Source organism: Chinchilla lanigera, unplaced genomic scaffold (assembly GCF_000276665.1).
Source record: "Chinchilla lanigera isolate Chin_1 unplaced genomic scaffold, ChiLan1.0 scaffold00068, whole genome shotgun sequence".
NCBI lineage: Eukaryota > Metazoa > Chordata > Mammalia > Rodentia > Chinchillidae > Chinchilla > Chinchilla lanigera.
Window position 1 is genome coordinate 12510337 of NW_004955469.1, and position 22610 is coordinate 12532946.

Below are 22610 nucleotides of genomic sequence, written 5' to 3' on the forward strand. Positions count from 1 at the left end.
CTCTCTCTCTCTGCTTCTATGTTAAGATCTCCATGGGAACTGGTGACATTGTTCCAGCACTGACTTTCTTTTGGGTCCTCCAAGCCCCTTCTACACCTGTGCAGTACTCTGGGCTGCCATAGCATTACGGTGTTGAATTCTTCCCACTCGCTCTGTTTCTGCTAACAGAGCCCTGAGATTCTTTCTCATTGGAAAATAATAGCCCCTGATCATTTTCCTTTTATTTCGATATTTTCTTAGAGATAAAACAATAAATATAATGCAGTTCTTATTACAAGATGTCACATATATATTACATAATGAAAACCCCTTACTAAACAAATTTTCCCCTGCTACAGTTGAGGATGGGGATTCCATTTAGAATGGTTACACAGCATGAAATGATTATTTATGGGCTTTGCCTTGCGGGGAAAATGGGAAAGGGGAATATTTTTTGTAGAGGGTAGGCACAGGGCTGGGCTCCCAGGTGAATCAGGACATAGGTCACAGCTCCAGGTATACAGCAGAGGGCTGGCTGGAACCTGCAAAGCTGTTCTGCTGGTAACAGCGGGCCCATGGGTTTGGAGCTGGATGTGCTGGAGCCCTTCTGGCAGATGCTGTAGTGGGACCAGCTCCCGTTCAGAGACTCAGCTGTGTCCTGTGGCTCGAGCTAAGACTCTGCATGCAGCAGTGTGAGGGCAACAGACCTCTTACAGCCTAGGAGTTGAGAACAGCCTTACTTCCCTGCTCTCCTTCCTCCGTGAGACCCTCACAGCCCTGTCCAAGCTCCTAATGCTTCAGAACCTGCTTGTTCAGTGGCAATGAGAAGTGTGTGTGTGTGTGTGTGTGTGTGTGTGTGTGTGGTGGTAAAATGTCTTGGTCCAGCACTCAGAGGAGCCTCCTTCAAGATAAACAGCGCTGGTTGGGCACAGAGCTGATTGTCATTCTATGGAATGGGGCTTGTGCCTCCTCCTGGGCCAAGTCCCCACCCTGTTCTGCAGCTCTGGGAAGTGGAGCGCCAGCCCAGTTCTTGCACCTCATCACTTCCCTCAAAGCCCTTGCTGAAGTTCCATACCCATGGTTACTTTTCTCCCAGCTCTGCAGACTTCATAGTCTTTCCTGCTCTGAGACTCCTTTCCTGGCCTTGGTCTACCTAAGAGGCCCCTTGGGTAGCCTGGAGGGGCTATGGTCACCATCTGTTGGCTGTGGCCACACCCTGCTCCCCTCCTGCCTACTCTACCCTCTACCTCATATGTCAGAGGTCTCTCTAGTAGGTAGAGATAGGGCTGGACTCCCATAGCCATGGGAGGTGAGTGCCTGTGAGGTCGGGTTTTCTGAATTTCATGTCTTTCTCTATTCCTCCTCATAGATTTAAGTTTCAGCAAAGCTGGATCAGGTTAGTGGTTCAGGAGCAGTGGCAATTTGCTTGTCAGCGGACCCAGAGGATGTGCCTTAAAGCTGAGTGTGGATTTGAAGGCTGACTAACTCTGGAAGCTGCAGGTCCTCGTAGGGGCCCCTTAGTGCTACTCTCATCTTATATACACAGAAACCAAATCTATCAATCTTCTCTGTCAAGGACCAAATGCTTGAGGACTGCAGCTCCTCTTGAATGTTAAACAGGAGAGCTTCCAAGGGGTCTAACCTTAGACCAGGCCAACTAAACATTTTTTTATTTGTTTCTGCTTGAAAGGCTAATCCTGTCTCTGACAAAAGACCTAGCAGGACTGAGTTTGCAGCCTGGAGTGTGTGGAGTTCCCGGTGCTGGAAGAGTCTTGACATTGTACCAAGAGGCAGCAGCAGAGGCAGGAAAAGGTGGTGAGCCATACCTGAGCGTCAACCTGTGGGGCAGAAGAAGAAAGCTGGGTCAGGACCACAACAGAGAGTGGAGCAAGTGCCGTCAGCCTGGCTTGGGACCTTGTGCTCCTTCCTCTTGGGTGGTCATCCCCGTTTCCTGGCACACAGTGAGGGGGAGGATAAGTACTCACTCCCAGGGCAGAGTTGTGAAAAGGAGCCCTACTGCCTTACCTGGATGCAGAAGAGGAAGGAACTGGAGAGCGAAAGAAGGTGTGTGAGAGGGGAGGTGCCCCGTTTGTCCCACAGCAACCAGTGGTTCCTGTCCATAGCAGTGAGGGTAACTTTGGCAGTGACGGGGAGACGTGGCCGGGGCTTGAGATAAGACAGAGCCTCAGTCCAGTGTAAATTTCTTGTGTTGAGACCTTGAGCGGTTCCCTCAGACTGTACTTATGCTGAGGATTTGTTCTAGGTCCCGTGGTGCTTGCAGGAACGTATGTGTGCAGATGAATGAGGAAATAGCTATATTCCACTTTTCCATGTGGTGGCAAGAAGCACTGAGGATGCAGTTTCATTTCTAAACGCCTCTACTGTTTGCGAAGCACTTGCATGTACAGTGCTGGATATTCACGCTGTTCCTGCAAGCAGACATCCTGTTTTGTGAGTGTGGAAACAGAAGCGCAGCGGTTCAGGTAGCAGAGTGGGGAATAGGACAACCTGTGTTGCTTCCCCACATCATCAGGCCCTGCCTTCCCCAGCTGATGTGGGATTGCTTTCTTTTCCACGGGGACCACCACGTGAAAAGACTTCACGAATCGTCCCGACCTCTCCCTACCTGATCATACACACCCAGGATTTGGTTTGCAGGAAGGCAGAGCAGTGCTCCACGGCACTAGGGCTGGAGCCCCATTTCAGCTGGGGGAGCACTGTACACAGAGCCCCAGGGACTCACAAAAGCCTGGCTGCTGGTACAGCTAGAGTCTATTTCTCAGCTGAACTGCAAAAAGAGCCCATGTGACTTTTGAGTTGTCGAAGTCAGTTCTCTGATGTTTAACTCAACAAGAATCCTGCAAGATCTGCTGGGATCTGCAGGGACCCTGAGAAGACCTTGGGTCTAAGCACTCCTGTAGTAAATAGGCAGCTAAGGAATCCTGCATCTCTAGTGAAAAGGAGAGAAGTGGGCTTGGTAGTATTTTTAAAATGGGTACAATTACAATCCTAGGGCTTCTGAACTGTGAAGGCTCAGGGCAAATCAGTTAACACATTCTGCCCGCTCAGAGACCCCAGGCTAAAGGACAACAATGTGAACAGTTTCCCCGGGAGCCATGTGTCCCCAGACCTTCCCAGAGTTTCTCTGTCTCACATAAAGAAAAAGAAGAGTTGGCTGAGATATTCTTAAGAGAACTGTTGGTACCTGACCCATTCATTTTTTGGGAGGGACAGAGTAGCTGACCCAGCACAGCTCTCAGATTTATACTTGTCAGTTTTTTAAAAAAACCTAAATACCTCCCCAAAGTTTAACCAATGATTCTCAAACATGCATAAGCAGCCCCTGGGGAGCTTGTTAAAATGCAGACTTTTAGGGTCTGTCCTTGCAGATTCTGACTAAGGAAGGCCCAAGAATGTGCATAGTTAAAACAGCCTGTCTTGGACCAGGCTACTTTTCAAGGTACTGGCATTAAATTGTGCAGCATTCGTGGAAAAGCTGACAAGTGACAGAGGCAGGAGATGTGTCCCACTGTCAACATGGTCAAGTCTAATCTCTCTAGTTTTAGGTTTTTTTTTTTTTTGCAAACTTATAGTTGGACAGATAAACACTACGGACCCTTTGGGTTTTATCTTCAAGCTCTGGTACACTCAAATATTTCTGCCTAGCAGACTTTTCTCTCCAGCCCAAGGTGTGCACGAGAGTCCGAAAACAACGAGCCCCGAGGCAGGCAGCCTTACCTTAATAACCTGGAAGCTCAAGGGAAATGCTTCCTCTTCTGCCTTCAAGCCCTGTGGCGTGACAGTGAAGGACACAACAACATTGTCGCCTCCCTGGGACTCTCGTACACTGAAGAGGTACCGAGCATTCCTCCCGGGTTCTCCTGTATGAGAAAAGGCCATCACTGGGATCATGTCTAGTTTGGAGAGCCCTGCAGGGCTAGGATATTGCCTCTGGATTGGGAGACCTAAGGCCGTGGTGCCCACCTCATGGTTACTAGTTATGGTACAAGCTTCTTTACTTTCTAAGCCCTGGTCTCTCCCTCTTAAAACCAGGAAGAAGAGTATAGTCCCTACTTGATGAAAATGTCTCTTAATTTGTGTTTTAGATATTTTCCTGTGGATACTATACAGTATCTGACACCACAACTAAAAGGAGAAGAGGTTTATGTTGGGTCATGGTTTTAGTCCATGGCTGGCTGGCTCCATAGCAGAAACAAGATGGCAGAGGGGCCTGGCAGAGGAAAGGGTGCTCAATCCATGGCAGGCAGAAAGCAGAGAGAAAGGAGGAGCTATATGAATTCACTTTCCCAGGTCATGGCCCCAGTGGCCCATCATCCATCAGGCTCCACCTCCTCACAGCACATGAGCTACTGGAGGCACCAATGGACGAATCCACTGAGGAGAAGAGTGCCCCCATGATCCAATCACACTGCAGACACAGGGGACTTCTGGGAGCATTTCAGATCTGTACCGTAACTATCTGTAAAGTCAAGGGCTATTTTAATAACAAGTGCAGTTCCAGGATCCCCAGGTGTATATGACCAATGCCCTTGCGGTAACCATCAGAGGCTTGAGTGACATCAGCTGCCCAAGGACCAGTGAAGATATGTGAAGAGAGATAGCCATGTGCAGTGCTCCTCTACCCTCAGCCTGCTGGTCAAAACCAGAGCAACAGACAAAGAACTCATGTGGAAACTGTTAGATTTGAATCCACGAAGGAATAAGTCAGGATAGAGATAAATGGATGCACACCAGAAGGTTTGAGTTGTACTGGGATGCTCTGAAAGGGACTGGGGAGACAGCGGACTGTCAAGGTGATGGGCTTTCTATGAGAACTGGAGAAGACCATGCATTCAAATGCCCTTAGCAGGTGCTCAATTCTGGCGCCTGTTCCTCTTTCTTGTAAGGTGTTATACACTGGCCCCAATGTATAATTTTGGTTAGTTCATTGATATGCATTATATCTCAGCTATACAGTCAGATAGGCACAGCTCAGGAGATGCATCATTTAGAGTGATGTGACAGTTCCTGTGCCTGCCTGTGGCTTCCTGGTGACCAGTCTCTCTCTGTAGCTGAGCAATCATGAGAGTCTGCAGGTGGAAAAGAGGGACACCCTGGAGTCCAGGAGTCATTCGACAACCAGTCTCAACAGGCGGGTGGTTGGGGAAATGTATGTGTATGTCTAGGTGTAAATGTACATATATATGCACTTGCACACACAAGAATGTTTTTACAGCCTCTTTTATCTAGGATGTATTAGCACGCTCAGGTTCAACTCCACAGGGAGCAGTTTCACTCATCAATGTCACAAGCAGCATGCAGGAGGTACATGAGGGAAGGTGACTCTCTGGAGGACACAGTCAACAAGATTCATTTCAAGGAGCCCTGTGACAGGCTCAGACATGCCTACGCTGCTGCCTCCCCCCAGCACGGGGAAGGATGATTGTCCTTGGCATCTAGGTGGCACTTTGTGGGCCCAAGGGGCAGACAGGGATTATTAAGTCCACAACTGGGGAAGATGAAGACAGAGAGACAGCTATACCCCAAAGTCACAAAACTAGGGTGTGACAAAGCCAACGGTGCTGACCTTTGTCCAGTGCTCTTCCCACAGCCCTCCCACTGCCATGGGTATTTACTAAAGAGCAGGGAGGCTGATGACAGCTTCTGGTCTGGCAGAAGTGTCACCAATGTTACACCTACCCGCACTGTTTCCTAGAATCACTTGGTTCTTAAATATCATTGGGCACCATCTTTCATGGGGCCTGAGTCCGTGGTCCAAGGTGATGGGGATTTGGTTACATATGAACAGGGAGAAGAAGTTCTCTTGGAAATCTTGACATGACATCCTGTTGAAAACAGATACACAGATACAAGTCACTTAATGACCACTGATTGTGTCCCCAGGTGGGGGGATCTCATCATTTCACGGTACCTTTTCAGGGTCAGCTAACCTCTTCACTGACTGACCTATCCAAAGATCAGGGCATGACTTTGGCTCCTTCAGCATCAAGCAACCTTCTGCTTTCTCAGTCCTCTTTTTAGCGGTTGAAAGGACAATGGCAGAGTCAAATTCTGGGTTTTTCATGTAACCTGGCAGAGGCTTAATCATTATCCACTTTCCTGCACCAGTAATCTGTGAGCCCTCCCGTAGTCAGTGGACTATAGCCAGCCTCTCTCTTTCTCTGGGTCCTGATGCTACCATTATGCTAGCCCTTCTCTAAGCCCATTTGCCAATCTATTGTTGAGATCTTTATAAAAGCAAAGTGTATTCTACACCTAAAGCCCTACCTCCTGCTATGATGAAAGTAGAGATACTGGAAATATTTTTCTTTCTAATTTACATTTGTTTCTCTAATTCTTAATAACTTAGACCCAGGATCCATTTCATACATATTTTAGTTTCATTTAAACATGACAGTAAGTAAATCAGATGACTCTACAGAGAAATGTCTATTTCCTCCTCTAACATGTGTGCATATAGATGAGCATTTCTTTTTCTTTTCTTTTCTTTTCTTTTTTTTTTTGGTACAGGCAATCAAACTCATGACCTCATGCTTGCCAAGGAAGCACCATGCCACTGAGCTATACATCCGGCCCGAGTACTTCCTTTTTAAAACAAGTAGTCATCTAGTCTTGAATGACTTCTGGGTGATGAAAGTAATGCCCCACCCAGAACTCTAGAGTTTTTTTGTAGATTCACTCCAGAGGAGACGGCAGAGCTAGAGTCCCATAAAAATGGCATGGAAGATATGGGCATGACACCCATATCCCCTGGTTTCCAAAAAACTGTTTTCTCTCCAACCTTTGATACTAGCATTCCCTTTTATCATCAGAATGTATGGGAAAATCCAAGACAACTTTTTTACCCAGAGGGGGCACAATTTTCCATCCAAAGTCTGTCTTGCTAGAGAAAATAGTATCTGTCTATGGAGGTCTCTGCAATGCTTATTTCCATCCTCATAAAAGTTTAGGAAAAGGAGTGGGGATTGAAAGCTTGGACAATAAAGATTTAAAGCACCATTTTTTAAAAGGGCAAATACCAAAATTCGCCATCTTCCTTGTTGTGGTACAACAGCTTTTTCCGTGGGTCTTGGGTTTCTTGCCATTCCCGGGACCTGAACACAGAGAAACAAAGCATAGTGTGGCACGGCCCAGAGAGTTTCAGCTCAGCCACCTGTGCTCCAGTAGGGGTTCCTTGTATGGCCACTGCTAGTTCCTGGGGATAAATAGAGTATCACTGTACTTGGGGACAAGGCTCAAGTCACTAAATTCCTCCGCCTCAGTCATGCTAATGCCTTCCAAACACCTTTCCCCACCTTACCCCTATTTCCCGAATTCAAGACAAATCTATAGTCCATCCCACATCTCCACTCGAGTCCCAAAGTGACCTCAAGTCACCTGTCTTCTACCTGCTCCCATTGCCCGGACAGAAGAGAAGAAGTCTCTCTCACTGTACCACCTCCAGCCAGTCAGCCAGTACTTACCCTCCCTGATTCCTCCTGTAAATCCCCATCACAGCCTCCACTCATTTCCATGCCTACTTCTGCTATTCTAGTTCCACTCACCTTCTTCTCCCTCTTGGACCCCAGCTGGTTACCCTAAACCCAGCCAGTCCTACCTGCTTTCCCAGGCATTCTCTACACTGCCATCAAAATGATCTCTCTGACACACAAACTGGATTATGTCATTTCCCTGCTTAAATCATCTCCATGGTTCTGTTACTCTCAAGAGAGAGTGAAGTTCAAACTCCTTAAAGAAAACCTAGGCCTGTGCCTACTTCTCCAGCTTGACCTGGACACTTTCCCACCCCACCCTGGTCACTGAATTCCATACTCCAGCCATCCTGAAGGTCTTCACTTCCTTAAAGATGCCCCACATACCACCTCGTGGCTGTCATTCTGATGAATACTGATGCCCTTCCGTCTAGAATACTTGTGTTCCTCTCAGTTCTTTAACCTACTAACTCTTACTCCTCTTCTCCTAAAGAGCACTTCCTGCGGGAAGCTTTACTTGGCCTCCTACATCCACCTGCCCCACACCTGGAGCAGGAGCCCTCCTTAGAGCACACAGAGCTCCCTGGACACTTCTGTCTCAGCACTCAGCGCCCTGTGTAGCTGTTGTGTTTGTTGCTACCCCTCTCTGGGCTCCCGAGTGCCAACTGAGCTGAGGAGCATTGCTCTCCATTGTATCATCAAAATGACCAGCACATGTCTTCGCAAAGAGCTGGCCCACAAAGACTTTCTGCCAGTCTGTTAATGAATGCTATCCATTTCACTGGGATGCTGTGTTCCAGAAGCTCGTCCTAGCTTCCATGAGGAGGCCTCTCCCTCAGTCTGCTCTTTAAAATGCAGGCACGCTGTCAAGGCAATGGGCCCCAGAGGCACAAAAGTTTAATGAGATTTTTCCATGGAGGAGCTCGAATTGAGAGCCTGGTCACCTCTGTGCTAAGACAGCAAGGCAGAGACCACCATTCCGGCTTCCGGCTTCAGGCTGAGGCAGTCAGATGTGTTATTGTAAAATGGCAATTTTATAATTAAGCGATAATTACATTTTCTGCAGTATGTAAGGGAAAATAAATGTAGTGTAAATCAATATGCTATTGATTCATGCAAGTTTGCCTTTAAGTGTGTGCGCCTGAAATTTCAATTATGGCTGAGATTAGACCATCCAGCTTTCTCCATTCATCTCCATTCCTAAAAAGCAGGGAGGAAATCGACCACCTGCATGGAGACGGTGATTATGCAGTTCGCACCGCTTCCTTCCAGCCTGAGAAGGAGGTGGGTGGAAGTGGGTGACCCTCGGCACCACCACCCTCTCTTTTCAACTCCTCTGTCCAAGGCCAGCTTGGTGGCCCTGAGCAGGATAGGCCTTTTACTGGCGAGGGATCATGGCCCATGCTTTTGCTCCTACCTAGTGTCTCTTCTGAAGGGTGTCACACTCCCTCCCCCAAACAATCCATCCCATCTGTGTCACTGTGGCTGAACGTGCCCACCCAGGGAACACTTTCTTCCTCTGATCTCTGGTGTCCCTTTTTGCCATTACTGATCCTTTGATGTTTAGCATAGAAGAATGGGTGAGATATCGACGCTTTTTTTTTTTTTTTTTTGGCTTTTTGGGACATGCAGTTTAGGCTGGCCTTCAGCTCACTTTGTAGCCCAGGCAGGTCTCGAACTTGCAGTGATCCTCCTGCCTCAGCCTCCCGAGTGCTGGGATTATAGGTGCATGCTATCACACCTGGCGAAATATCAACTCTTGTGAGTTCATTATCTGTTTTCTTACCCTAGGGACTCTTTCATAGCTATTGGCCTTCCCTCTGATTCTACCCTGAGCGGCCAACTGAAAGTCATGGATTCTGGCCATGGTTACAAGAATTTACATTGGAAAGGCAAAGGATACCTCCGGAAGAAAGAGAGATCGGAGGCAAGAGAAAAAGAAAAAGGATGACAGTAAGATAAATATTGTCCAGGCCTGATTGGTTCATGGTTTCCTCAGTTCTTTTCCCTCTGTGGGAGGATTCAGCTACACTGTGCTCCAAAGGCATCTGAGGTCACAGCCCCCTGGTTTATTCTACAAATTTATTTTGCTGTTTCCTCCCTTATCCCCTCTCTTCACTCCTCAGCCAGCACATACACTGGCTAAGTGGCCACGTGTGCCAGGCACACACCAGCCATTGGAGGTTGCGGAGAATCAGAGTGATCCAGCCACAGCCTGAGAGGGGGCACCATGCTACGGTCTGGCAGCCTGAGGGATGTCAGGGCTTAGTATGGGCTGGCTGTATCCGCCTTCCCAAAAGCACCGTGTTCACTGTATCGATTTCCACTGCCTGGTGGGCCCTGTGCTCCGTTTGTGTGAACAAATCGCTTTTCCTTTCTCATCATCCTCTGCCCCCCACCCAGCTTCTCGTGATAATGCTGTGGCCACTCTGTCATCACACTTTGCATGGACCGCACAGCTGCTCAGAGAAATGCCACAGGGCCAGCCTCGCAGCCCCTGAGAGGAACACGGAACATCATTGCCCCTTGAGAGTTCTCAGGGCCGTCTTCCCACTCTCAATCAGCAAGGGGTGGGGTGCCGGGGCTTGGGTCCTGTACTAGCTGGGAAATGCCAGCTCAGCTCCTATGGGAAACCACTGACCACACAGCCAGGCCCCACCAGGACATCAGAGACCCGCTTACTCCACTCACCCTCACCTTGAGCGAGGTGTCACTGGGCGTGTGGGTGTCTGGATCAGTGGGTAGGCCTGACGTTCTGAGCTGAGCTGCTCATCCAGATCTCTGCCTCAGTTTCCCTAATTACCCAAGACTTTTCTACCTTGGTCCAGTGGCATGAGGGGTATTAGGATCCACAGCCTTTTCTACCTTGGTCCAGTGGCATGAGGGATATTAGGATCCACAGGATCCCTCCCAGGCTTGAGGGTCCTGCTCTCCACCTCTTTGGCCAAGTGAAGGCTTGGCTGCTGGCCTGGTCCCCACCCTCCTTACCAGTGCTGGGTACATGGATTCACAGCTCTGGACTAGCCTCCTGGGGGAGAGACACTAGGTTTTGTCATCCATATATTCCCCCAAGCACCCACCTCACATACTTCATGAAGAATGTACACAACAGGTGCCTACTAGATGCCGGCAGAATGGCATCATGGGAGCATGAGGTGGCCCCACGGCCACACCCCGCTGTGAACAGGCCCGAGGCAGGTGGGACATATGCTGCCTCAGGGACAGGGTGCTCTGGCCTGGAGGGGTTCTTGCGAAGGCTTTCCCCGGAGCCTCCCCGCCAGCCATACCCATCTCTCCAGCGCCCTCTCCACTCCGTGTTGCCCCAGGGATTCCACAGCCGGATGATCTCTTCCCAGCCTGTCCTGTATTGAATCTGCAATACAGACCGGAAAAGGAACTCGTCAGGGCTCTCCGGCTCAAGTCAGCAGAAAGAGGGAATATGAATGCCACTGCTTTCTCCCTCCGAGGACTAATTTAACTTCTGACCTCATTTGGCTGCAGCCAGAAAAAAAAAATTTGAAAAGATAAAAAAAAAAAAAAATCAATGACTCTCTTGCTGCCTGCATGGACTTAGAATGAGACAGAGGAGAAAATGGCCCTTTCATCTCAGCCCCTCGCAGGAGGTGCAAGTTCAAATTCATCAGGCTGTGTGGCTGTGCCAGAGAATCCGGGCAGGCTCAGATTTAACGGCAGATAAACAGCAGGGCCGCTGCTTCGTGTTGCAGAGGAGAGAGCTGTATGGGCCCCGGGTCCAAGCCCTGCCGCAGACAGCATCTCTGTCCCACAGACAGCATGCTTCCCTGCTAGCAGCTGGCTGGGAGCGTGGTGCCGTCCTGACGGCACTGTTATGAGTGAGGAGGGCTGAGGAGGCTCATGTGGGCAAGACCAGGATAGCCCAGGCCCTGAACTTGCCAAGGCTAGCCCACCTCATCCTGCGTCTCATGCAGACACCTCTGCATTAGAGTAGCTGACCTGCAGTGGCCTGGACTTTCCCTCCTTCCATCCCTCCCTTGCTTCCTCCTTCCTCCTCCAGCATCACTCACTTCAGATATTGAAGGTGGCACCTTTGCTCCTCTGCTCCCCTGAAGCCAGAGGGCAGGACCGTGGGAAAGTTACAACAAGCAACAACAAACCCTTAAACATCCATTTGCAGAGGCCTGCAGCTCTCAGTCTGGAGAGGGGATTAAAATATGATTGAGTTGTAGCTGGGCTGCTGATCTGTGGTGATACTGTGCGGGGAGACGGAGGGGCAGGGACGGGAGGAGCACACACATGGAGGCAGAGCTCAGAGCCAGGCACCCAGCAAGCTTGCCCTCTGCCTGCAGTTCTCTGGGGTAGACGTTTATTGTGACCTTGACTTGCAGAGGAGGGAACTGAACACTAGAGAGGGTGAGCAACTTTCCCAAGACCTCCAGGTAGGCAGAGGGGCAGGACCCTGATCCTAGCCACCGTTACTTTCCAAATCTCAGGCTCTGAAGTTTGGGGTTGACTTGGATAAAGGCCCCTTCTTGGATGTGGCCATGACCTTGGCCTCAGATTCAGCTTGAGCACTTGGCTGAGGCCTATGTGGTCACCAACAGACCACTGCCCTGAAGGAACAATACCATCACACGAGGGCCCAGAAATATGGAAGGTGCCCCAGCTTCCAATGCCAGCCCACAGGGCTCCGCACCCTCTGCCCCGCCCCCAAGCCTTGCACGCCATTTATCATTGCTTCCAGCACCTGGTAGAGCCCACCAAGCAGGGACATGAGAAATGGTTGCCTAGTGGCCCACAGAGCTTAATGAGCCACCTTCAGTGCCCAACGGATAGTCGGAGGCCCAGTTGGGCACAGAGAGGAAAAGCGGCCAGTGATTCAAAGGGGCTGAGAGCAGAGCTAAATGAGGCATGCAGATAAACACTCACCCCCTTGCCCAGGGGAGTCACTGCTGGAGCTAGGTGCATAATAAAAAATGCCAATTTCATTTATCTTCCTGTCTGTGTCCTGCCTGGAGGGAGGATGAGCAGATTAAAAAGCATACTGCATTTATGGGCTGGTTTAATCTTAGCACTTGTGGCTCAGCGCTAGAACCAACCCACCCTCTCTGGAGGAGAAACCTTTCCTGGGCCCTTGTATAACTGTGAGTGTAATGACAATATTGCACTGGTGATCACAGGGGCCTTGGTCAGGAGCACAGGGGTCACATTCAAGGTCAAGTTCTTCACCGCTCTGACTGTTGCTCATATTCCCAACAGGTGCCACTGGGCAGGAGGTGGCCCCCGTGGTTCACCCTAGAATGACGGTTCCTCAGCTGTACATGCCTGAACACTAGTTCCATTGGCCATTAGTAGTTACTTGGAGAACAAAATGGTTTCACGGCAAATGGTAGATTAAAACCAAGCAGTCCTTTTAAATACAGGCCTTCTCAGAGCCTATAACTATTAGTATATACCACGAGTCTGCAGCAAAGGGAAATGATGAGTTATACTTTAAAAATGAATGTGCAAGACTGTTTTCACAAAGGTCTCCCAGGTTAGCGCTCCCGAGGGCACATTCTGTGAAGTGTCAGCTGCTCGTAAAGGCAGAGAGGGATGGGCCCTGCAGGATGTGTGGCCTTGATCACCTGTCAGCCCAGGTAAGGTGCTCTGTTCAGACCTCTGCCTTGTCCCCTGTCAGCACAGATATCATGAATCAAACATGGCTCTTTCCCTAAATCTGGAAGCAGTGCCAATGTTTTATCAACACAAGAATCCAGACAGTACAGGCCATGGTCAAAGCTGGCCCATGAGACCAGACCTGTCTGTCCTCTTGTCTACAAGTATGACAGTGGCATCAGCTATCCCCACTGAGGATTCAGGGAAGGGCTTGGGAGGATAGACCAGAGGACCTGGAGCATAGTTGAGAAGTAAGCCATCCTAGAGCCATTGTGATTAGAACTCGGCTGGTCCAAGCTCTCCCTTGCTCATGGGAAATGTCTTCCAGGCTCCTCCCATGTGTTCTATGATGGGGGATCAGCAATGTCATCTTCATTGGCCAAGGGCAAATCCATTCATTGACTCATGCAAGTGCACTCACCCATTGATCCAACAAGCATTGATTGCAGAGGAAACATTTTGTTGCTGGTTTACTTTAGGGAGGCAGGCAGGAGACAGGAGATGCTATCCCTATTCGGTGAACTGGGCACTCACCAACACATGAGCTAATGGAACAATTGGCCTTGGGTCAATGGACAGAAGAGACCATTGACAGAGAGAGGGCAGGGCAAGTGTGAGGCAGCAGCTGATATTCTGCACTACTAGGTCCACAAGCATCTGTGAGAACTGTGCTCTGGAGTTTGGGACTCTGTCTCAGCACTTAGAAGACTTTATTTGACCTCAAGAGCTGTGGAAAACATAGAGGCAGGGGACATTGGCAGGAAGCCCCCACGAGGCCAGGAAGTGTTGTTACTGCACAGCTGTGAGATCATCACAAACGGGAATTAGACAGGGTGCCCATGTGGCCATTTTACAAGAAGCTGTCTTTGTGCCCTTGCGAAAGACATTTCTACCGTCAGGACTCATCTTCTTCCTTTACGAGCACTTCTGAGCAGAGGAGGCTGCCCCTCAGCAGTGTTTTCTGCACATATCTTGCTGCACGGTGAGCATTCACGTCTTGTCTACCCACAGCAGGTTCTTGCATCGGAAGAAAGACTGTTGTGAGAGGCCCGCCTCCCCTCCTCCATGGGAATGAAGTTTCCTCTGCCCATGTGGCGGCCAGCTGGATAGTGCATGTCCCAGCCTGCTTGGGCCTCGGCAGGCCAGCTGGTCTAAGTTCAGGCTGAGGGGATGTGGGCAAAAGTGATGCCTGCCTTTTCCAAGTCTGCTCTTCTGCAGATGCACAGATGGCCTTTGGCTGGGCGATGGGGGGACCTGAAGTGGCTGTCTTGGGCTCACAGGTGGAAGCACCTAATTGGGGATGGCAGAGCCACCGACCGGCCTTGGGCCACCTGCTTACCTGAGACAGAAAGGAACTCTGTCATAAGTGCCTGCACTTGGGAGTGTCTTTATTCTGTCAGGGTAGCTTGTAGGTCACAAGTGAAACCTGTTTCAGGGCAAAACCCCTCCCCAGAGTCAGCTAGACACTCCATTCTACCTCCTTTTGGGGTAAGTCTCTCCATCTAGCTAGATACTGACACCTGAGCTCACTCCAAGGAGAGAAAGGGCACTAGAGAGAACCCTGGGTAGGAAGTTCATCCAGGAACTTCTGGGTGAATGGAAGCAGCTGAGGCTGCCCTTGGAGGATGCCACAATGGTGATGAAGGTGGTAATCGTTAGTGTCAGCTTTGTTGTGCTTGCTGGAGGAATGTGCTTCCAGCACCTGTTTAGAGGAGCAAGAATATCAGGCAGAACCCAGGAGAGAGACGCCAGGCCAGCAGTAAGCCTCACCTGCTCGGCTGCAGTCACAGTATAGGCGTGCTGACTCACCAGCCCGTTCTCCATCACTTCCGACCCGTCTGTTGGCTGCAAAGGAGAAAAGTAGACTGAGTTCTCAGCACAGCACTCAGAGACCCTGGGTAAGGTAGAGAAGCACAGCTCAGAAAGCAATTGAACAACAGCAGGGCCCTGGTCCTCTGGAGGGCACATGCCTTTGAATGCCCTTCTAGAAAGACAGAGGTAGGCAGCCACCAGGTGAGACTCTGCCTATTTCATGCCCAGAAGGCCACTACTTGGCGGATGGAGCCCACCAGATCCTGAGGACCTCAGCTGCTTGCTCTACCAGCCACTTGTCATTAGCCAGGCACAGCACAAAATCCATCTGCCAGGTGGTTTGCAGGGTACACTAAAGTCCCTGCCATGAGGAGTGGGGTTCTAAAATGCATCTGTGGATTTTGGTGACATTTCAGATTAGGGAGATGACCCTCAAAGCCCACGAATTTAAAGAACTCAGTGTCTTGGGGGTGGTGGCACATGCTTGCAATCCCAGCACTCAGAAGGCTAAGGCAGGAGGATCACTGCGAGTTCCAGCCCAGCCTGGGCTACATATTGAATTCAAACCCAGCCTGAACTACATAGCAAGACCCTGTCTCAAACCAACCTCCCTCCCCAAAAAAGAATTAAAAGTGTTCAAGAAACCTCCCAGGAATATGGAGCCAGCCGTCTGAGCACAGACTCACATAGTTTGGAGGATCATGCAAGCTTTCCAAAGGGGACAAGTTGCCCTTGTGCTGCCTTTAGAGTCCGCAAGAATTGCGGATCTTTGCAGAATCAGGGCAAAGCACAAAGCAGCCCCAAACCTTGCAGAAAAAGCAATTGCCACCTCCTGCAGCCCTTGATCACCCCCTTGGTGACTGTGGGCCTGGTGGCTTCTCATCATGGAAAAGGAAATAAAGGCTTTAGAGTTAGCAGATTTGAGCCCTGCTCAGAACTTTTTGGCTGTGGGCTAGGGAGATATCCCTGAGCCTCTCTGAGCCCATTGGCTCCTCTGGGAAGTAAATTCTGCACCTCCATCTCAGAGGGAGGGCTGTTGTAAAATTCCATGCAGTGACCTCAGCTAAACCCACTATAGGTGCTCCAGGGTGGTCACTCGCCTTTCTCTCCCTAGCTACCTGCCCCCGGCTGGCCACTTTGGCATGAGCAAAACCCTGCGGAGGGCTCCTGGTCCACTCACCCCCTTTGGGGTGGCACAGGTCATCAGGGAGCCGGCCTTGGCTGCCATCTTCACCATCATCAGCAGGTTAGAAGGAGACGCATACAGGTTGGCAGTGGTAACCACCCCTCCTGTGAGATCCACCAGGGCATCAGGGAGGTAGCCATAGTGCAGGTGAGAATAGGATCCCTGCAGCCTGGGAAGGAAGAGTCCAAATTAACCCTGGGGTGCCTGTAGGGAGGCTTTCTGGGAAGGGCCACTACCCACTGACCCTCTGCTTCTTCCCAGGTGAAGGACTTCTTGATCCACTCTGGGCCATGACCCAGGGGTTTAATAAAGTACACTTTTGCCTGTGTCTGGATGGGTCATAGAGGGGGTGGTCTTGAGGTCTATGTCTGGTTCCTCCCTTCCTGGCACTGTTTCTCTACTCTGCTTCCAAGCTATCACGAAGTAAGCAGTTTTGCTCCATCTTGCCCTGCTGCCATGATGTTACTCCTGGGAGCCAGCCAACCATGGACTTAATCCCCTTAAAACATGAGCCAAAGTAACCCTTTCCTCCTTTAAGTCGTGAGTTGGGTATGGTATCCCAGTGAGGTAAGGCTGTCTAATATGCCTGCCCATCACAGACCATCTGAGTCCACCTCCTGGCCTCCTCCAAGGCAACCTCTTTCCCCAGACAAGCAACTGAATGTCCTCGGTCCTCTTTGCTCCTCTGAGAAACAAGACAGCAGCCCTTACCTCACGGAGCTGCACTATGGGTCATGAGTATGTGCGCTTTGCACAGAAGACACACAGCTTGCTGCTGTCCTTGCGAGGAGCAGCAGGTCACACTTCCTGTCCTTCTACCCCGAGACTTGTCCACCTTCCACCATAGCCCCTGGGCACCAGGGAACATTCTTCTTGGAAAGGGTTGTAAATAGCAAACTGTCAAGTGTCCTTCCCCCTTTGAGAGTCTATCTGCTACAGGAATAAGCAGGTCACTATGGAATGGAGAGGATAGGCCAAGCCATCTGGAGGCCAGGGGAGGTTTCTGGTAGTGCAAATTCTGAGTCCCCATTTATTCAAGTAAGGAGAGTAGCTCAGGCGTTCTGGGGGGAGGCAGCAAACTGGGTGCTCCCGGAGCTAGAAGAGCACAGTGGTGTAGGCTGAGGATGGGCCCAAGAGCGGCCTGTGTTCCCCTGGGTGGAGGGAGACTCCATCAGTCACAGTGATACCAGGGAGCCAGGCCAGATGAAGATGGACTGGCCTGGAGAGCTCTAGTTCTGTCGGTGTGGTGAGCTGCGGCTTCTGCTGGGATCCTATGCTACAGCCAGGGCAGACAGGGAAGGGCAAGGACCGGAGGCCCAACGGGCAGCAGACCTTTGGGTTGCCCGCAGGCTCACAGCTGCCTCTGGCACCCAGCCTTCTCACCTCTGCCTCTGGCACCCAGCCTTCTCACTAGAGCCTTGTGCATTCCTGTCCCTGAGGGGCAGCAGGGGCTGAGTCTTTCATAGGAGTGGGCAGAGTGGAGACCCCTTGCCATGGCTTTTCCTGGTGCTGCAAAATCAGATAGGAGTCACAGGCCTGGCCCGTCCTAACTGCAGCCTCTAAATGGGGTCTCGGCCATGGGCAGAACATTCCCTGCCCTGTCCTTTGTGCCTCATCTGGAAATGGTGGGGAAGACTGGATCCCTCTGGAGCCCTTGGACAGTTCTTTCTCTTCCTGCTCCTACTTGGCTCATTCTGTCCTTGGAGAATCACTCTGGTTCTAGTAAATTCACTTCAGCAAATACATAGCAAGCAGCCAGCATTAGCAGGACATTGTACCATGCACAAATGCAGTAGATAGCCTAGAAAACCTGTTATTAAAGAAAGCTAAGGCAGGTGTGATGGACCATGCCTGTAATCCCAGCACTCGGGGAGGCTGAGGCAGGAGGGTCAAAAATTCAGTCCCCCAGTTGGGCAACTTACTGACTTAGTGAAATCCTGTCTCAAAATAAAAAGTAAAAATGCTTGGCTGGGTATGTAGGTCTGAGCAAAGGTCTTGGGTTCAATCCCCAGTATCACCAAAAAAAAAAAAAAGAAAAGAAAGGAGAGAAAGAAGGAAAAAGCAAGCAAGCAAGCAAGCAAGAAAGCAAGCAAGCAAGAAAGAAAAGCTAGGTATATAGTTCAGCGGTATAACACCTGCCTGGCAAGCACAAGGCCTGAGTTTGATTCCTGGCACAAAAGAAAAGAAAGAAAGAAACAAAGTAATCAATCAGTCAGGATCCTAGAATAAAGGGCAATTCTGCAGTCATTAGCACATATCAGGCTTATCTAACTCATTTTGAAACTGATTTTATGCTGGGCATGGTTGTCCATACCTATAATCCCAACATTTGGGAGGCTGAGGCAGGAGGATTGCCATGAGTTCAAGGCCAGGCTGGGGTACATAGTGAGTTCAAAAACCAGCCTGAACTACATAGTGAAACCCTGTCTCAAAATAAGTAAATAAATACAAAAATAAAACTGACTTTGAAACTGGTTTCTGAACTTAGCCACTTCACTCCCTCTCTCTGACCCTGGTGGTGACTGATATCAGACTTTACCTTTGGAGTGTTTGCTTAGTCAACCATAAAGCCTGCCTTTGACCATGGTTATGCTCAATGGGGTCTGAATGCTTTGGTTCTGATGTCACATGTGTTTCTGGCTCCTGTTCCTAAATTAGGGCTTTGCTGAAAATACTGGAGGTTCACAAGTGCCAAGGGTACAGAACCCACTCCAAGCCCCCCTGGTATTTCACCATCACAACCCCCTCCCCGATACATTCAGGGGCCCTTGGGGCTTCAAACACAGCTAGAATCATTCCAGGGAAGCGGCTGGGGGCTCTGTCCCCTCCCTCAGACTCTCTATCTCAGTGGCTCTGGGTCTCATTTGAGGTCTCGCACCCATACCATTCTGCAGTCTGCACAGACATCCCCACACCACCAGCAGCCGCCTCCCTTGTCTTCCAGAACCTTCTCTCACTGTGCATCCACAGTGCCCCAAAGCTGATTTCAGGAGCAGCTGGGTGTCTTGACACAGAGCTATCTTTTTCCTTTGCAACTATGAGCTCACAGGCCCATGGATGCTTCAGGAACACAGCAACTCTTCCCAGTCCCCTTTGGAAAGGAGAGAGAGAGAGAAAAGGAGAGAGAGGTATGTTCCCTGCAGCTGTCACTATGCCTTGTCACCTGAACCCAGGAATTCGGAGCGAGCCTGTCCTTATCCGTCAACTTTAGCCTCCTTTTGGGGAAATGTCTATCTTCCTGCAGTGATATGAAAGCGGGAAGAATCCAGATATCTAAATCGGAGCCAGAGAGGAGACTAAAATACTGCAATTCTTACCTGCAGAGATTCTACAAAGGATGATTTGCAGCCTACCAGATCTTATCTTCTATTTTATGACAGCTGGGAGGAAAATCCCTACACATAATTTTCTTCCCCCTACTATTGACTGATTTAACCAATTCATTTCCAGACTCTCCAGCTGCAAGGATAAATGGAAGTCCAAGGTGTGCCTATGAACTCAGCTGCCCCCAACACCCTTGGGAGAAAGAGGTCCTTTGTGTGGACAGATGAGGTCTCCACACTTGTCTCATCCACCAAGTTCCAAAGGAGGACAAAGACAGATCTCTCTCCCCAGGACTGACAGTATCGAGAATCCGTGGAACAGCACATGACTAGGGAGAACAGTTCCCACCCCAGATTGGCCTTGAGCAAATCATTTCACACACTCCCCACCCCCACCAAGCCTCAGTTTCCTCATCCTTCACAGAAGAAGGCACAGATCAGTGTTCACAGAGGTTCCCTCTGGCTCTGAAATGCTGTCATTCTACTTAATTCACTCTTGTGTTCTGTAACTTCCTTCTTTGGATGGTGGGGGCAAAACTTTTAAACAGCTATAATAGTTTGAAACATTTTATCCTCTGTTCGATTTCTTTAGGTGGCAGAATGTGGATTCTGGGTCTACTTTCCTATTTCTTTTCAAGCTGAATGATTGCTTTAGGTCAGCTGTTAACAAAATGGGGTCAAAGTCATCATTTCATTCCACCAGCTTTCTAATTCTCCCAGTGCACCTCCATGCTACCCCCCTTTTACACAAGGAGCAAACAGGGCCTTGCCGTGATGAGGGAGGGATCCAGACGGGGAGATAATGGCAGTGTTTGTGTAAGTAGCTCAGGAGTGAATTAACCTCCCTAGACACGTGCACAGGTTCAACAACCCTGGCTGTCACCCAGGTTCCGTTCTCCAGGGTTAATGACTAGCTCTTTCTGACACGGGAACCGAGTAATAACCTTCGTTTTTTACAAGTTGCCTCAAAAGAAAGAATGCACATAAAGATATCTTGAAGCCCTCTGTATTTAGATTGTGGCTTCCAGAAAGACAGGAACAAGGTGGACTACGATTTCCATCCCATAGGCCCCAGTCCAGTCCTGCTTAATGGGGTCCCCTGGTCAGGTGAGCAGGGACTGGGCATGTTCAGGGTAACTGCTGGCCCCTGCCATTTCCTCGCTGCCTGGAGGGAGGCTCAGCTTCCCATCTGTGAAATGTGGGTCTGGTTAGGGTGCTCTTGGAACTTTCCGACCCTTCCTCCTGCTCATTTTCCCCTAGAATGTGGTCTGTAAGCTACGACTCCTCACTCTGATATGTCCCTCACTATCTCCTCCCACACAATCTTGCTCAAACTCTGTGTGTGTGTGTGTGTGTGTGTGTGTGTGTGTGTGTGTGTGTGTGTGTTGAGACAGGATCACAATATGTAGTTCAGGCTGGCTTTGAACTTTGTATATATAGTTGCAGCTATCCTGCCTCAGCTTTCCAAGTGCCGGGATGTCAGGTAAGCACCACCATGCCCAGCTTGTCTGGGTTCTCAGTACTGTATCCTGAACACAGAACAGAAGAGGACATCTATTTCTTTCCCAGCTGAATGACTGATTTAGGTCAGCTACAAGGAGCAGCAAGATCAAAGATTTATTGGAAATGAGTACCCTCCAGAGTGGGAGAGGCCAGTGAGACAAACTCACAGCCAGGGGGCTTTGCTGCTGAGGGTTTCAAGCAGTAGCTTTTAGGGTGGGCTTGAGGGGTTTGACTGAGGTTTTGCCTCCGCCAATGAGCAGCTCGCCCCATCCCCACTGGGCCTTGGAGACTTTGATCTTTTTAGGGGTCTGGAAGAACTGTCATGGTTCCCAAAGCCCAGTGAGTACGTGTTAGAACTGCAAAGTCAAGACACTGTAGGCTGGAGTTGGCCAAAGCTTGATGAAGACCACTGAGCAAATGCCCAAGACTTATTATGTATGGGGTGGGCTTCCTGGTTACTTTCTCCCACTGTATTTAGACCTGGATCCCCTGGACCTGGGTTGAAGTTAACCTCAAGAAGGTGAGTCTAGCTCAGAAGGTTGACTGAAAAGGAGGCCCACCCTTCTCTCTCTGTGGGGTCATTTAGCTACCTCCTGCCCCAGTTCCTTCTTAAGGAAACTGTCCCTTCCACAGCTCCTGCTCACAAGGGCTTTATGGTCATTTTTGCTGGCCATGGGTTAATGAGCCAACAGGGAATCAGATCAGTGCTTGATCAGGCAGATTTCTGCTCACTGGAAGTGGATTCAGGTAAGGAGCGGTGGATGGAATAGAAACAGCAGAAGCCAAGGCCAAAGCACGCAGAGAGAGGAGCAAGGCCAAGCTGCTTAAAGGGGAGTCACAAGAAACAGTGAGGACCCTGGGGAAGGTGAGGTTGGCAGGAGTTTGCGGAGATGGGATGGGGCCAGGGGAGGCTGCTGGGCAGGGGCAGAGGTGACCCAGAAAAGTTGCCTCACTTGTATGGCTATGGTCCGGAGGTCAGGACTGTGGCAGAACCCCACCCTTGGACTCTGCAAGATTTCATCACCGGTTTCCCCCTTTTCCATAATGGGATCACTGCAAGGTCTTGTTCTTGTTTGCTTTATTTTTCTGTTACTTCATTTAATTATCTTTCTCCTCCCTTTTCTTCTCTCCTACCCTCCTCCCCACCCTTGTCCTTTTATCCTCGTCCTCTTCCCTCCCCACCGTTTCAGGATGTGTAATGTACGTCTTTTTATCCCTATGTGTTCTTATAAAGTGGGTACTGCATTGGCAGAGCTTCTGTTTCCATAAACAGGGTTTTGTTTTCTTGCTCTGTGTTTTTCTTGTCCCATTTGCTTAGCACCAGGATTCTGAGGACAACCCAGATTGCCATGTGGAAATCAAATCTGTGGTTTCTAACCATCTCATGGCTCTCCACTGGGCTGCTGTGGTAGTTGTGAGTGCCACCCATCCCCATCAGGAACAGCCTCAGGCCTGTCCTTAGGGCCCTTCTGGCAGCATCCTTACCAGGTGTGAGATGCGTGTGTAATTACTCTAACTGATACCATATGGCCCGTCAGGAGACTGCCTGGGACGTCCTCCCTGTAGGATAGTTTGAGAATTCTTGGAACCCAATTTCCTGGCAAATACTTGACAGTATCAGCTTTCTAATTTTTATAGCTGGATAGGACTAGAAGGATGTCTTACTATTCTATTTACATT

The 22610-nt window shown here is 49.8% G+C and overlaps 1 protein-coding gene across 1 annotated transcript in view; it reads right to left on the bottom strand.

Moving 5' to 3' along the window:
- The window catches only part of Capn13 (calpain 13), a 71564-nt gene that overhangs the window by 12447 nt on the left and 36507 nt on the right, over positions 1-22610 (bottom strand). The window contains exons 6-12 of the mRNA XM_013522570.1: positions 16099-16273; positions 14877-14951; positions 10760-10845; positions 7020-7094; positions 5680-5825; positions 3718-3860; positions 1698-1817 (exon numbers count right to left, since the gene is read on the bottom strand). Of these exons, the coding sequence (XP_013378024.1) occupies positions 1698-1817; positions 3718-3860; positions 5680-5825; positions 7020-7094; positions 10760-10845; positions 14877-14951; positions 16099-16273 (820 nt within the window). The remainder of the gene's footprint in view (positions 1-1697; positions 1818-3717; positions 3861-5679; positions 5826-7019; positions 7095-10759; positions 10846-14876; positions 14952-16098; positions 16274-22610) is intronic.